Source organism: Euleptes europaea, chromosome 4 (genome assembly GCF_029931775.1).
Source record: "Euleptes europaea isolate rEulEur1 chromosome 4, rEulEur1.hap1, whole genome shotgun sequence".
NCBI classification, from domain to species: domain Eukaryota; kingdom Metazoa; phylum Chordata; class Lepidosauria; order Squamata; family Sphaerodactylidae; genus Euleptes; species Euleptes europaea.
Window position 1 is genome coordinate 78,591,595 of NC_079315.1, and position 16,562 is coordinate 78,608,156.

At 44.2% G+C, this 16,562-nt stretch overlaps 2 protein-coding genes across 3 annotated transcripts in view; one reads left to right on the plus strand and one right to left on the minus strand.

The window, feature by feature from the left end:
• The window catches only part of ERAP1 (endoplasmic reticulum aminopeptidase 1), a 37,571-nt gene extending 25,614 nt beyond the window's left edge, over nucleotides 1–11,957 (plus strand). The window contains exons 16-19 of one of the 2 annotated variants that reach the window (XM_056849031.1): nucleotides 586–726; nucleotides 1,981–2,062; nucleotides 2,428–2,611; nucleotides 11,891–11,957. In XM_056849031.1, coding sequence (XP_056705009.1) covers nucleotides 586–726; nucleotides 1,981–2,062; nucleotides 2,428–2,577 — 373 coding nt within the window. In that variant the 3' untranslated portion in view covers nucleotides 2,578–2,611; nucleotides 11,891–11,957. Of the gene's footprint in view, nucleotides 1–585; nucleotides 727–1,980; nucleotides 2,063–2,427; nucleotides 2,612–9,638; nucleotides 9,688–11,890 lie in introns of those variants that run through there. The other variant, XM_056849032.1, reaches the window with a different exon arrangement.
• Nucleotides 11,851–16,562, minus strand: part of CAST (calpastatin) — a 67,881-nt gene continuing 63,169 nt past the window's right edge. The window contains 4 exon segments of the mRNA XM_056849035.1: nucleotides 11,851–11,918; nucleotides 13,448–13,522; nucleotides 15,195–15,287; nucleotides 16,186–16,239. Coding sequence (XP_056705013.1) covers nucleotides 11,868–11,918; nucleotides 13,448–13,522; nucleotides 15,195–15,287; nucleotides 16,186–16,239 — 273 coding nt within the window. The 3' untranslated portion in view covers nucleotides 11,851–11,867.

Consider the following 16,562-nt stretch of genomic DNA (forward strand, 5'->3'; position numbering starts at 1 on the left):
TTGGTTTCCCCACTCCTCCACATGAAGCCAGCTGGGGTGACCTTGGGCTAGTCACAGTTCTCTTATGTGCCAACTTTCTCTACCACTTAAGGAAGAATCAACCCTGCTTACAATCACCTTCCCCTCCCCACAGCAGACACCCTGTGAGGTAGGTGGGGCTGAGAGAGTTCTGAGAGAACTGTGATTAGTCCAAGGTCACCCAGCTGGCTTCATGTGTAGGAGTGGGGAACCAACCCGGTTCTCCAGATTAGCATCCACCGCTCATGTGTATGAGTGGGGAATTAAACCCTGTTCTCCAGATTAGAGTCCACCGCTCCAAACCACCACTCTTAACCACTACACCACGCAGTAGTATATATCACTGTCCCTAATAATTTATCCAAGTAATTTCGTGAATCATTTAGTACTGTGCAACTCTATTGCCTGTGTAGGAAAACCCTCTTGAATAGCCCAGATGGTTATATTACTTTGAAGGCTTCTTACTAGGAATGGGTAATGTTTGGAAATGTGTGTGCCTCTGAATCACATTTGATTCTTCCAGCTAATGTTAAACCTAATACAAATTTTGTTTGATCACTTTTTTAGGATAATGGATCAAGCATTGCAAGGTGACATTATAAAGACACAAGATCTTCCGCATATCATTGTGCATGTTGGAAGAAACCCTGATGGTTATCAGTTGGCTTGGAAGTTCCTGAAGGATAACTGGCCAAAACTTGTACAAAAGTAGGCGGTAATTTTAAATGTTGTAGTTTCACAAAGTAGCTGCTTTGGTCTGCAATAGAACAGCTAAGATGCAAGATGTAAGAGTCCCGTGGCGCAGAGTGGTAAGCTGCAGTAGTGCAGTCCAAGCTCTGCTCACGACCTGAGTTCGATCCCAACGGAAGTTGGTTTCAGATAGCTGGCTCAAGGTTGACTCAGCATTCCATCCTTCCGAGGTCGGTAAAATGAGTACCCAGCTTGCTGGGGGTAAAGGGAAGATGACTGGGGAAGGCACTGGCAAACCACCCCGTAAAACAAAGTTTGCCTGGTAAACGTCGGGATGTGACGTCACCCCATGGGTCAGGAATGACCTGGTGCTTGCACAGGGGACCTTTACCTTTTTACCTTAAGATGCAAATCCACCAGCACCTTAGAGACTTTGGGAGCTTTGACTCTCAAATGTTCATACCTTGAAAATGTTGTTGGTCTCTAAGGTGCTATTGGACTCAAATTTTAATAATAATAATTTATTGGATTTTTAGGCCGCTCTATCCTGACAGGTTGGGCTCAAAGCTGTTTACAACAGCATTCTACACTTTAAAACTCATAGGACACACGACTAAAAATAAAACATCATTTAAAACGACAATGCCCTTAAACTCATGGCGGCAGTATTAATCCGCACCTACAAAGCAATAGTTTATAACATTTCCAGCAATAATGGGAAAAGTAGGGGAAAGGGAAAGGCAACATGGAAATCGTTGCTGTCTTCAACTGTATGCCCAGTGAAACGACTCTGTCTTAAAGGCCCTATGGAATTGATTCAAGTCTTCGCAGGGTCCAGATCGCACTTAGCAGTGTTCCAGCAGGTCGGACCAGAGCTGAAAAGGCCCTGGTTGAGGACAGCCAGACGTCTTTCGGGTCGGGATCACCAGAAGAGTTTCTCCAGCGGAGCTAAGTGCTCTTTGGTGGATGTAATGGGAGAGTGGTCCCACAGATACGACGGTCCCAGACCATTAAGAGCTTTGAAATTTATTACTAGAACCTTAAACCTGATTCAGACTTCAATCTGGAACCAGTGCAGCTGGCGGAGTACTGGTCAAATATACGTTCCCCAGGGGGACCAGTTAAAGTTTCTGGAGCAGTCTTAAGGGCAGCCCTGCGTAGAGCAAGTTACAGTAGTCTAGTCTGGAGGTGACTGTGACTATCACTGTGGCTAGGTTAACTACTTTTGTTTAGATAAAATCAGGAATTTGCCATTTGTTACTGTTTTTACAGGTTTGAACTTGGCTCAAATACCATTGCACACATAATTACAGGAGTAACAAATAAGTATTCTACGAAGGCACAGCTTGAGGAGGTAAATATGTATTGCAGTCTGTTACATAAAATCATACAGGATTGGACTTTTTGGTTTTGTCTGGCATTCCCTCACTAATTCTTATTGATTCTTCTTCCCATTCAGGTCTGTGTTTTGTTTTTAAATCATTGTTTGCCACCCTGGGTCCCATAAATGGGGAAGTGGCTTAATGTTTTAAAAAAAATAACGGAAGAAATACTGCCTCACAGTAATGTGAACGCGAGAATTTTAGGGTAGACTTTCCTATAACCCATTCTTTTTAAAAATCCCACTAAAACAATAATAGTAGTACAAGGATTTATTTGCATAAGTGTATAACCTCGTAACCAAAAAGTTCTTGAAAATGAGTAATTTTAATTCAACAGGTACAAGACTTCTTCAGCTCTCTTGACAAAAAAAGCTCACAGCTCCGTGCTGTTGAACAAGCAATAGAAACCATTCAAGAAAATATCCAGTGGATGCATAAGAACCTTGAAAAAATACAGAAGTGGTTACAGACTAACGGCAAAGTGTGAACGTGTGTGAACCACCATTTCTTAAAAAATAATGGTAAGTTCCCAACAAGTATGAAACACATTGCCAACCACTTATTGTGACTCTTCATGTATTCATGTGAATTCTGCAAGCACTATGTGTTAGTCCAAATGTTGAGCCTTGCCCAGAAACAGAAAAGTTGAACCCGTGATGAGATCCGTTTCTCAAAAGCAAGAACATTGCCTCAAGGTCTTCTGCATATGGTGGTGATGTATTTATAGTATTTGCCAAGTTTAGGCCTAACCAGAAGAGAAGTTATAGTATAGACTTTTGTTCAAAGCTCACAAGTGACAGAATATATTATTTAAAAAGAAGGGATGCTGAGGAATAATACAGAAGCAGATTCTTGAAATATGTGTTCTATTGGGCGAAAACACATGGTCTCTTTATCCTCCTTTAATCCCTGTTTTAGCCAGGATCGAACGCACATTAGGCGAAACACATGTGTTCGATCCTGGCTGAATCAGGGATTAAAGGAGGATAAAGCGACCATGCGTTTTCGCCCATTGAGTGAGATTCTGTGGACCACAAACCTTTCTTCAGAAGATCCAGTGCTGCTCGCTTACCAGGATGGTGGGTGTGGGACAGTCACCGGAACAAGGACTGCAACACTGCACGTCCTACAGCTGCATCTCTCGCTGAATCCACATCCACAGCGTAATGTTTCATAAACGTAGAGGGAGTGGACCAGGTGGCAGCTTTGCAGATGTCCCAGAGATCTATCTTTGACGAAAAGGCAATAGAAGCCGCATACGCTTTGGTGGAATGTGCCTTGATCATAGGTGGGCATTCTTGATGAGTGAGATCGTAGGCGAGTTTGATAGTAGACGTGATCCACCTCGATAAAGTTTGAGGAGAAGCGCGACAACCTCTACGGCTTCCCCCAAAGCAAACAAAAAGGTTGTCATCCTTACAAAAGGACTGAGACTGTCGAATATAAAAAAGGAGGGCTCTCCTGACATCGAGGGAATGTAATGCCCTATCAGCATCCGAAGATGGGTGAGGGGAAAAAACCAGAAGGATGATGTCCTGTGACAGATGGAATGCTGAGACTACCTTGGGCAAAAAGGAAATCTTTGGCCTGAGGACCACCCTATCCGAATGAAATCTAGTATATGGAGGGGAGTGTGAAAGTGATGATAAGTCACTCACCCTCCTTGCCGAGGTAATTACGACCAGAAACGCCACCTTAAACGAGAGTAGAGCCAATTCGCATGTAGCCAATGGCTCAAAGGGGGGGTCTCATCAGTTGAGACTGTACTAAGGAGAGACTCCACTGAGGAACTGTTGGAGCGACTGGAGGATATAGATTAGTAAGACCCCTTAAAAACTTTTTGGAAAGGGGGTGAGAAAAAACTGAAAAGGAGTCAGTATCCGGGTGAAAGGCCGATATTGCGGCCAAATAAACTTTAATGGAGGAATTAGAAAAACCTTCATCTTTAAGGAATAACAGATATTCAAACACAACAGATAGTGGGCAGGTAATTGGCGAAACATTCATGCCCTTAGCCCAATCGGAAAAACGTTTCCACTTTGCGTCATAAGAGCGTCGCATGGAAGACTTTAGAGAATGAAGGAGGACCCTAGCTACCCTGTATGACCACTGGCCTGGGGTAGAACTCTCCAGGCTGCTAGTTGAAGGTCGGGAGGGGAATGGGAGGGACCTTTCGGGAGAAGGATGTAATTCCCCTGCGCAAGTGACGAGCACTGCGAACCAAGACCTCCTAGGCCAAAAAGAAGTGACAAGGATGGCATCTGTCCTGTCTTGGATTACCTTGGCTAGGACCCTTTGAAGTAGAGGGAACAGGGGAAACAGATAAAAAAGTGCCCCGTTCCAGGGTATATGAAAGGCATCCCCCATTGAGCCCGGGCCGGCTCCCGCCCTCGAGTAAAACGTGGGACACACTGCGTTGAGGTGCGTTGCAAACAGGTCTACCTGGGGGTAACCCCACTGCCGAAACAATTGGTTGAGGCAATCGCTGCCCAGGGCCATTTCGTGTGCTTGGTTGGGAAGTCGACTCAGAGAGTCCGCTAACGTGTTGTTCTTGCTTGCAATATGAATCGCCACTAGAGTGGCGTTGTGATTTATGGCCCACTTCCAAATGTCGCTGGCCTCCTTGGAGAGCAAAACGGACCCTGTGCCGCCCTGTTTGTTTAAGTAATACAGGGCGGTGGAGTTGTCTGTGGCGATCTTAATGTGCCGTCCGTCCAGGTGTCCTGTAAACGAAGACAGAGTGAGACGGATGGCACGGAGTTCAAGCAGATTGATGTGTAATCTAGACTCTGAATGAGACCAAACACCCTGTGAGGTTACCACAGTGGGCCCCCCATCCCGAGAGGGAAGCATCAGTTAACAGGAACCTGTTAGGGGATGGTTTGTGAAAAGGTACGCCTGCCAAGGTGTTGGCATCATGAACCCACCACTGTAGGGAAGAGATTACATATCTGGGAATGGACAGATGTTGTATTGGGGATCAACATTGAACCTGAACACTCAGAGGAACCAGATTTGGAGTGGGCGCATACGAAGTCTGGCAAACTCCACCACGGCCGTGGTGGAAGCCATGAGGCCTAACAGCTTCTGTATATTGTGGGCCATCTGAAACCTTTTCTTCGTAAATCTGGTCACCATTCCCCTAATAGCACAGGCTCTTTGGGAGGGGAGGAAGGCTCTGGCCAACCGAGCATCTAAACGTGCACCAATGAATGTTTGGGTTTGGGCAGGATTCAACTTGGACTTCTCAAAATTAACTAAAAGACCCAATTCATGGAGGGTGGATAGGATTAAATCCACTTGCGTGGACAATTCTGAATGTGAATGGGCCACAACCAGCCAGTCATCAAGGTAAGGAAATATCACGCATCCCTTGAGGGCCAAGTGAGCTATCACAACAGCGAAACACTTTGTAAAGGTTCTGGGGGCCGTTGAGAGCCCAAATGGTAACACATTGTACTGGTAACATTTGTCGCCACATCTAAACCTTAAATATTGGCGACACTCCTCGTGAATCACTATATGAAAATAAGCATCGCGGAGGTCTAATATCACAAACCACATGTGACTGTCTAAAAGGGGAAGAACCTCTGGAAGCGTAAGCATACGGAACTTCCTGGTCTTAACAAAAATGTTGAGGTCCTGGAGATCCAGGATAGGGCGTTTCCCTCCACCTTTCTTATCTACCAGAAAAAAGTGGGAGTAAAACCCATGATTCTGTTGCGAGGACGAGACCTCCGAAATGGCTCCTTTAGACAGGAGAGTGTGAACCTCTTGCACCAGTAGATCAGGGGCAGGTGACGAGGAACGGCCCATGGGCCTATAGGGAGGTAACATGTCAAATTCAATAAAGTAACCAACTTTTATTATTTGAAGAACCCAAACATCAGTAGTGATCAAAGACCAGGCATGAAAGAAAGCCGATAGGCGATCACGAAAACAAACACACGTCTAGTCATGCCTGTTTTGGTTTGTTGAAAACACCAGGCGACCCTTGTTGACCCTTAAGGGATCTGGATTTGGGAAATTTCCTATCCTGATAGGGGCGGATGGAAGGAGGGTTGCTGAAAGGAACCCTGAAAGTGATAAGGACGATTGGGCTGATTAGCCTGACGGGCAAAGTAGTGCCACTTAGCAGCAGGAACCTGATGGGTAATCCCAAGGGATTTCACATTTGTTTTATTTTTCTTCAAGCGATCCAAAAAGGTGTCGGTTTGGTCGCTAAACAACGACATCCCTTCGAAGGGAAGGTCCTCGATACGGGCCTTAGTGTCGTGGGGAAGTGCAGACTGACGCAGCCAGACATGCCTGCGAATCACAATAGCAGAGGCTATGGCCTTGCTAGATGAATTTGCCACATGGCGAGCGGCCGTTAACTGCTGTTTCGCTAGGGACATGCCCTCAGCTTGAACAGCTAACACTGAAGGACGCCTGGTCGTCTGGAAGGATAGCAATCTGAGGGGATATGCGATCCCAGAGGGATGATTGGTATCTTGCCATCATGGCAAGGAAATTAGAAATCCGGACACTGACAGCTGTAGATGAATAAACCTTTCTGGAGAGGGTATCTAACTTGCGATCCTCTGCCTCACGTGGAGAGGAATGCGCACCTGACCTGTACTTGCCAGGCAGCCCCTCTACGATAACCGAGTTGGGAAGGGGATGTTGGTAGAGAAACCCTCCTCCTTCTTTACAGATCTTATACAGTTTTTCTACACGCTTGGAAGAAGGAGCTGAAGCGGGTTTAGCCCAATTGGCTTGGAGAATCTCTAGGATACTCTTTAGGATAGGGAAGACCGCAGGACCTATACCAGGGGTGTGAAGGATATCCATCACATCCTCAACAGAACCGGAATCCTCCGGTTTAAACTCAATATTAAGGGCTTTTGCCATACGTATTAGCTGCTCAGCAAAAGAGCGAATATCCCCAGCAGGGGAAAGAGGTTTAGAGTCCCCAACAGTGTCCTCTGGCGATTGGATAGAGGTGCGGGACTCTTCATCCTCATCCGATCCAGGTGAAGGAGGGGTCATAATCTGAACGATAAGTGTCCCTTGACCCAGAAGGAGATCCAGGGAGAAGTGGCTCACGAAGATGTCCTTGCCTTGAATGGGCGGACTCGGAGCGGCGCAAGGGCGCATGACGATCTCAATTAGAGTCCCCCATAGGCGAGCGTATACAGGAACACCGGCGGCTATGGAATTCGACTGGAGCGCCCAAAGAGGCCGAAGGAGTGGGGTATCGGCGTCAATGACCTCGGCGTCAAAGGTTAGGACTCCTTCGGCGACGGCTCTGATGACTCGAACGGCTCCGGCGTGGAGAACGGCTCCAACCTGGACGGCTTTGTCGACGAATGGCTCCGACTCTGACGGGACCGGCTCCGGCGAGTCGAACAGCTCCAATGGGTCGAATGGCTCCAACGGGTCAAACAGCTCCGACAAGCAGACCGGCTCCGGCGACTGGAACGGCTCCGACACACAGCTTGACGTCGAGATGGAGTCAAGCTTCAGCGCCAAGAGGCGGATCTCTGATGAGGCTGTTGCCCTGTTTCAAGGCGGGACGAGCCCCTTGGCGACTCCACACGAGTCTTCTCAGCAGGTTGACGAGGGTCCCGAAGGATATGTCCCTCTTGGAGCTTCGACGACTCCGCTCCATGCCCCTGATCCTGAAATTGCGGGGATTTAGAGGGCAGTTGAGGCATGTCCTTATACAGTTGGAGGAGGTGCTCCTTAAACTCTGCTGAGTCCACCTGGGCCCTGCTCGGAATTGGAGCCGAGGGGGTATCCAGGGGAAGTGGAGGAGAATCCTCGATAACGATGAACCGCTGCTCAGTCGTATTCGAAGGACGAGGCGCCTTGTCTTGCGAACGGTGCCGCGAGGACGTCGAGGCCGATCGGCGTCGAAGAGACTTGGACGACCTCGAAGACGAACGACGCCAGGCCTTTGGCAACTTCGAAGTTGATCGGCGTCGAGAAGACTTCGGCGACCTAGAAGGTGGTCGACTCCTGGGAGATTTAGAGCGGGAAACTCGCTTTGATGAACCGCAGCCGTGGCCATCTTGTGAGCCCGGAGCGATAAATTTCACTGGCCAAAGAATGACTGAGGCTGGCTTATTAGAAGGGGAAACCCCGGTGGATTTTTGGGCTAGGGAACCCTCCACAGATTTAGCCTTACCGGTCGAAGGGCCAGGCTCGGCAGGACTATTTTGCGGGCGCAGGGACTCCTTATAAAGATGGGAGATGAGACGAGTGGAACGGACCCTCAAGGCCTTGGCAGTAAGTTTACCACAACTCTTGCAGGTCGCAGGAACATGGCCTTCCCCCAGACAAAGGAGACACTCCTTGTGAGGATCAGTCTTCGCTACCTTCGCACCGCAAGAACATTTCTTAAAAGGTGGGACCTTCTTAGATGCCATTGCTAGAGACGAAGCTAGACACGTTCTCTCTCCGTGGCGGCAGAAAGAGAACTGGAGGGAAGAGTGCTCCCTCCTCCTTGGGTCATGTGACCGAGGGGCGGGGAGATTGCATGCCCCAAGGGGAGGGGGAACACTTTTTAGAATTTGCTAGAAGCTGACAATTCTTATTCGTGGCTGGCCTGCGCAGTCCCCAATGTGGGACTGCATAGAAGCCATTCAGATGAACCAGAATTTTAGATGACTACTACTATTTCTTCATCAGAGTGCTTTCTTATTGTGGTTGACTTTGCAACAGCTCTGTACAGTAGGTTACAGCTCCCATTTTTACAGATAGAAATCCGAACCTGTGAGGTGCTGAATGCTTTTTCCAGTGCTAGAGATGGCTTCGCAGCCTAAGGGTGGCATAACTGAATTCCAGACGTCTATTCACAGGACCCCATCAGCTCCAGCAGTTCTTTCCCTCTAACCTGAGGAGATATGTTACTTTAAGAGCCTGAAAAGAAAATTTCCCCAAGGATATTTGTTTTCCTTAATAAGTCAATATGGGGTAGGGTATCTGTAATTGATTTAAAAAGGAAATACTGATATGGTTTTGATTGCAAAATTGACATCTGTGCTTCAATTCCATTTTTGAATATTTTGACTTTTTCCAATATTCTATATATAAGCCTTGATTTTGTAACTCAGTTGCAAAATGTTTAATTTTTTTAGCAAATATACCTCAAGACACTGTGATATTAGATGGTTAGTGAAATTCTACAATTATGAATATTTCAAAGCTCCTTAAACCATGTATATCATGCATGTGTGTGTATGCAAACTCCAGGCTTTAAACCAACAATGATTTATGGGGTGGCTCTGGATTGAACTTTATAGCCTGTAGCTGGACTGGGGCGGGAATGATTTGACTCAAACTGTATAAGAAGTTGAAGCCACCAGTAACAGAGCACCAGTACAATATCCTTCTCACAACTAAGGTGCAGTTGAAAAAATCCAAGATAAACATCACAGATACAGAGAAATACATTCTAAAACCTTTATTAGTGTAACATAATCTCAGTGCAGACTTTCAAATACCGTATAGCATGAGCGTTAGAAACTGGCAAGGACAAGTCAAAATTCTGGTTTTCCTCAGGATGAAGGAAACTGTCCACTGAGAATATCTGCATAGAAATTAACAGGAGGTGTGGCAGAAAAGAGCCATGCCTTAACACCCATTCAATTCAAAAGATTTGCACAGATGATCCCATGGTAGACTTGTGACTTTTGTATCTCTCAGTGGTGGTCGAGAAAACTAGCTAGCAGGGGCAGACTTTGACCCTTTTACCAACGAGGAGTAGCACATCTTGCTCTACAAATCAATGGGGAAATTTGCTACTCAAAGTGCAAAGCGTATCAGAACCTGCTATTAGAGCCATAGCCACTCTCTTACTGCAAACAATACCATCCGGGGGGTGCTGGTGGTAAAAATTTGAACAAGCATTGCATCCAAAATTAACTAACAAAACACCTTCAAATCAGCTGTGCTATGAACACACACACCAGGAAACAACTGCTTGGTCATCAGAATTCCTTAGGTGGGAGGAAGGAGAACCAATGTAACATGTTGGAATAGACATTCTGTCACGGGATTGGCCCGTGCATTTATGTCAGTCAGAGAATGAAACATACATTACAAAATTGCATCTCCTCTGAAGTACCACCATTCTTCTTTGATAATTCTGATGCACCATTAATGTTTTCCCCGGAAGCTGTTAACAGAGACAGCAAATGAATACTAAAGGTGGTGACTGAGATGCAAGATTCAAACCTATAATACTGATGGTACTGTGTTCATATTCAGTACTATATAGTTAGAAGCTGAGGATGAGAAACAGCTTCTACTTTCCTCCCACTTCTCATTTGTGCAATTGACCATTCACTCTTTACTAACTATGCTCCCAAAGGAATACCCCCAGCAGATAATATTGAAACTTTATTCCAGAATGTTTAATGCATTCATTAGACTAAAAAAAAAAAAAAGCACAGATTTAGTGAATTCTGCTGAGATTTACAGGCACTGTGTGTAGATTGTGTGCAAAACTGCAGACTTTTTTTTGCATTGCTATTAAATCCATGGGAAATACATTTCTTACAAATATAAAGTATCCCTTCCCTCTCAGAACTGAAGAAAAATGACAAAATAAAGACCGTAAAATGACTAGAAAAGTTAGTTCAGCCATAGAAATAGCAAAATGTATGCCTGGCACGGCAAAATATCCAAATACCACAAATGCCAAAACCATCCAGGAAATAATCTTGCTTCTGCAGAATAGCTTTTTGTTGTTGTTATAGTTGTTGAAGTGCAGCTATACACCATCAAAATGAAGTTTTTGCACTAATGATGGAAAAGCCTTGAAGAGAAACAAAATGAGAATACAAGTATTTTTTAAAATCAGTTTTTTTTCCTCTTATATAATACAGAAAATATCTGTTAAGAACAATCTTAACAGGGGTTGATTTTCATGTCAGCAGTTTGCAAGGTTCCACCTGTACAGATAGATACACATACACACATCCGTCTTTCCATACTTGCTCAATCTGAAGGTGGCTGCTTTTCCCAAGGAGTGGAGAGGAAAGCAGACCCTTCCACTCAAGCATAGGAAAGCAGTAAGAGCACCGAAAGCTATCCCAATAAAGAGTTTCCTTGCTTGACCTCTAGGAGAAAAGTGACCCCCCCCTCCTTCTGGAAGTACAGACAGAGAAAGAGAGACTTCTACAACGTGACACCTCACAATTTAACAAGGGAACCATTTTCCATACTTGAGTGTGAGTGCGCACACACGCATAGTTGTTCCTGCTACTGAACTGAATATACCATGGACATGAGCACCAAATGGACACTGAAGATCCCTCAAGAAGTTAGGGATGCATTTTAAAGTAGATTTTTCAAGCATACCTGCCTGTGATGGCCCTTGACCTGCTATATTTTAATTATCTGATACCACCAAAGTTAATTTTCTTTTCAGCAAAACGTGGGAAGAATGTGCATCTCTAGTATGAAAAGTACATTTCCTACATTTCTGCTTGTGTTTTAAGTACCTGCATAGTTAAAAATGTTGGAAATTGCTCCAAACATAGGGTAATATTAGGGCAACAATATTTAGGATTAATAATTTTTTAAAATGCTAAAATATTGAAAGATCTCATAAGCTAAGCAGTGGCAGCCCCATCAACTGGGATATTGCAAATTCATCTCACAGCTGTAAAATATTATCTCTTTTAAAAAGTGGGTGTTTTTTTTTAAAAAGAAACCGATCCATCTAAAATCATGCATGTATAATAAATGTGGACAAGGACAGTTTAAACACTTACCCAGTGACATTTAACTTTTTTTTTGTTTTTCAGATTTTGCACTGGAAGACTGCTCCTTTGCCTTAAAAGGGAAAAGAAAAACAGTTACTATTAACTGCAGAAATAAAAAATAGCCCGTCTGTAAATCAAAATTTGAAATATGTGTTTATCAAGAACAACAGAATGGAATTAAAAATATTTGTGTTAGGGCCAATATACACATTTGGCTCGTCTCCCAATATTTTTCTTTTTATCCCTCGTGTGCCCCATTTTCCCAGTCTCCCTCCGCTGCTGTAAGCCCAGCGGTGGGCCAGTCACAGATCTGCCATGCAGCAAGTAGTTCGACGCTTAGGGCAAGTATACATGTACAGTAATCATTCCCCAACTACAAAACAAAAGGCGATTTGTTCTCACAGGTCAAACACCTGGAGTCAGACTGCCACATCACCTGACATTTCCTCAAGTGCATTACTTAAGCAATAAACTGCATCTATTAATCAGGAGTCTTGGAACTACTTTAGTGTCTCTCATTTTCCCCAATCTATAAAAACGAACTGACTGCCAATCATTTGACTACAGATGTGATCAAGCACAACCATTCTGATTTAGCTTTTAGTAGGATACATATTTTTAAAAAATGATTATGTGCTTTTATGCCATAGAATCAGAGTTGGAAGGGGCCATACAAGCCATCTAGTCCAACCCCCTGCTTAATGCAGGATCAGCCTAGAACATTCCTGACAAGTGCTTGTCGAGCCTCTACTTAAAGACTGCCAGTGAGAAGAAGCTCACCACCTCCCTAGGTAGCTGATTCCACTGTCAAACAACTCTTACTGTAAAAACTTTCCCCCTAATATCCAGCTGGTATCTCTTCACCTGCAATTTAAGCCCATTATTGCAAGCCCTCTCTTCTGCTGCCAACAGGAACAGCTCCCTGCCACCCTCTAAGTGATAGCCCTCCAAATACTTGAGAGCAATCGTGTCCCCCCTCAACCTCCAGACTAAACATTCCCAACTCCCTCAGCCTTTCCTCATAGGGCTTAGTCTCCAGGCCCTTGATCATCCTCGTCGCTCTCCTCTGCACTCTGTCTTAAGTTCTTGTCCTAAAATGGACAGAGTATACAGCTTCTATCTCCAGTGAAGTAATAAATACTGGGTTTTAAACACTGTAGTGGAAGCCAGCACACACAGGCTTGGGTATTTACATGGCCAACTTCCAAAAAGGCCACAAACCCCCTCTTAAATGTATTGTAATTTCTGGGTCTCAGATTCATGCTATTTTGGTACACCCCCAATATTTTGGGAGGATTTAAAAATATGGTGTGTATATACCCTGTAACTGCTGGGTCAGAGTACCCCTGTACTCACTTGATTCTCGCACTTCCTCTTTCTTAACTGCTTTCCCTGTTCTCAAATCATATCTTCAGAATGTGCACAACAATAGATTCACAAGTTGTCTATTTTAGTGGCGACAGGTGATGCAAAACAGGCCAGAATAGAGAATAAGTTCTGACTAGCAGTAAGTGAAGAGATACTGGGAACAGATGCACACATACTATTGGTCTAACCGCATAGTGTGAATTTTGGCACTGCTAATAATAAATGTCCTACCTTTCTGGAAGCCTTGGACTTCTTTTCATCCTTTGTAACTGATTTAGATGTGGCAGTATCTTTTGCTTTTTCATCCTGTACCCAAGAGAGAAAAATCTCTGTTCAGAGGATTTAAAATACATCAGACGCTGAAAGAGTGTGGGAAACAAATGGCGACTTTGATCCAGGAAAGTGTCATCTCTGCAAGGTTCACACTAAAAGGGAAAGACTCAGTGGACTTTGGAGTGCAGATCTAATATTCTGCAAAAAGCTCCACCCTTAGGCAGCAGATGGAAAATAAACCATCTCCTAAAGGATTTTCTACCAGCTCAATATATAAATACGCTAATTCACACATATTTTCTATTCATGAGAAACTTATTTACAATCTTGTGAACATTCACTTCTATGGACATGCACATAACATGTCCTATTCTACGCAGTGTGAGGATATACTAAACATCTCTGTTCCTTTGAACATCAGATAGACTGTTCCAGGAATGGCCCTGATTGAGACAGCTTCATTTTAAGAAGAGTGTTTATAGTGTTAGGAAGGCATATACAAGGTGTGTGCCAAGTACAGTTAAGATAAAGCAATTGAGAAAAACAGCTATAATTGAATCGACAGAGAAATTTCTTTGGACGACCAACAGGATTCCCTTTCAGGTAACTAATGAGAATGAACACAACTGGAAATTATACTGAAGAAATAAGTAGAAGTTATTTAGACACTGTAGTGGTTGCATAGATGTGGCAAAGGGGCAACTTAAAAATTGGTCCACTAGTTTTTCCATTGCTCTCAGCCCTCCCAGAAATCTCTGTGTTAGACTTGCTCAAATGCAGGTTTTTGTCTTCTTGAAGGGATGCCTCTGTATTTTGCTTCTTTCCAAAGAGCCAGCGGTGCAACTTGACAACAGTACCAAGTCACAACATTGTTGGCTAAGGCAAGGCCCCCCTTTTTTGTTTTTAACATCCTGCTTGATGAAGAGCTTTGGAGAACTTGAAAGTTTGCACACTGTTTTTTTCTCATTTTGGTTGGTTCTAGTAATTATGTTGGTTCCAGTCCAGGACTTGCTTCGGACCAATGTGGCTACGTGCAACTTCTGTGAACAGTATGCTGATGCATATTCTGTTTTCATGTGACAATTCTCCATTGTAGAGCAACTGTTCTTAACCTAACAAGTCTATATGGACAAAAACTGTATGATTCATCCTCAGTTAATTGCAAAGAGGCTGATTTGTTGGAATCCTTCTGAAATTTGTGAAGGCTGACAACACATGAGTACATGAACCCTTGCCATAACACGAGGCACTTACATCAGAGTAACACACCTTGCACCAGAGGAAAGCACCACCATTAGAAGTGGGATCCAACCCAAAGTATTTGAAAATCTTCATGGCTCAAATGCAACGCAGAAATTGGGCATCTTTTGTATCCTTCCTCTATTTGTACACAAATGCTTCCTCGTAATAAAGGTGACCCAATTTATGTGTTTTTTTTAAGTAGCTTTAATTTTTTTATGATGTTTTTAAGCAAAGCACTTGTGCACTGTGCATCTATGGAGTGGCACAAGCAAATTCTGCTTGCAGCAGTACAACAGCAAATACAACGCACACTTGACAGTTGCATGCTCTCCTCTAAGTCTAGCAACCCACGTAAAGCCTTTCTGGGCACCTTGACTTAGATGGCGAGGATTACAGTAACATCTCTCAAGCAGACAATTCAAAACGAAAATAATTATTCCACATCTTTGGAAAAGAGCCTCACCTTTGCTGGTGGTTGCTGAGATACAGGAGGTTTCCCACAACTATCAAAGTCTCCAGAAAGTGCATCAATAGCAGCTGAGTCATCAGCTGGCTTCTGCAATAAAAGGACAGATTTTAAAAACAAAACATTCTCCTAAGTTTAAAAAGAAAAGAAACGCCCGTTTCAAAAGCAGCTTCCCATTTTCCAGTTTAAAAATAACAGCTGTAAACCAGCTAGATGGTAAGAACTTAAATTCACAACAGAAGCGTTACTGAAGTAACAGGCCTAACCAGGCAGCAGCTTCTAGAAACGCGCAGAGCACATAATATGGGTAATGCAACCGTTTTGCTCATCAGGCAGCTCCTACTATAACTGCGGAGGGGCCGTACTTGGCAATAAAGTGCAAACAAAAGATTTCAGGCAGCAGGTGCTGGAAAAGACATTTCTCTGCAAGGGACCCTGGGGGGCTGTTGCCAGTTACGACAACACTGAGTCAGATGGGCCAATCGATGGTGTTACTGGAAGAAGGAAGTTTCACATATGTATCTCTGAAAGCCCCATGCTTGGTCCTCACGTGCCACTACTTATAGAAGGAACTGATGAGAAGAAGAAGATTTGGTTTTTATATGCCGATTATCTCTACCACTTAAGAAAGAATCAAACCGGCTTACAATCACCTTCCCTTCCTCTCCCCACAACAGACACCCTGTGAGGTAGGTGGAGCTGAAAGAGCTCTAAGAGAGCTGTGACTAGCCCAAGGCCACCCAGCTGGCTTCATGTGTAGGAGTGGGGAAACCAATCCAGTTCACCAGATCAGCCTCATGTGAAGGAGTGGGGAATCAAACCCGGTTCTCCAGATTATAGTCCACCGGTCCAATCCACTGCTCTTAACCACTACACCACGCTGATGAGGAGAACAAGATTAGACCTATTCATCTTCCAAGGCTGCAATGCCTCATGAACAACCAGAATTCAGTACAGCATTCACTGTAGAGCTTTTTCTTTTTTTTACCTTTTGTTCTTTGGGCTTCTCACCATCCTTGCCTTTTGGCTTTATAGGCTTGCCCTGCAAAATAAAAGGGGAGAAGGAGGAGAATATGCACTGTTAAAAATCCATCATCCTTTCTTTCAAGCCTTCCCGTATCCTGCTTACAATCTAAAACCTTAATGTGTCAGTGGACTGCCATTAAGTACCACCACTGAGTCCATTTATTGCTTACTGTGATCAGACCTCCTGAAAACTGTCACTGTTATGTTTCTCCATATTAAAGCCCTTTTAAAGTGGTTGGTTAAAAGTGAATTCACACAATTTCCAGAAATGAGCAATGAAACTAGAGATATCCCCTCCCCCGGGGGCTGAACACCTGCTATGGTTTCTGTGGTGTTTGT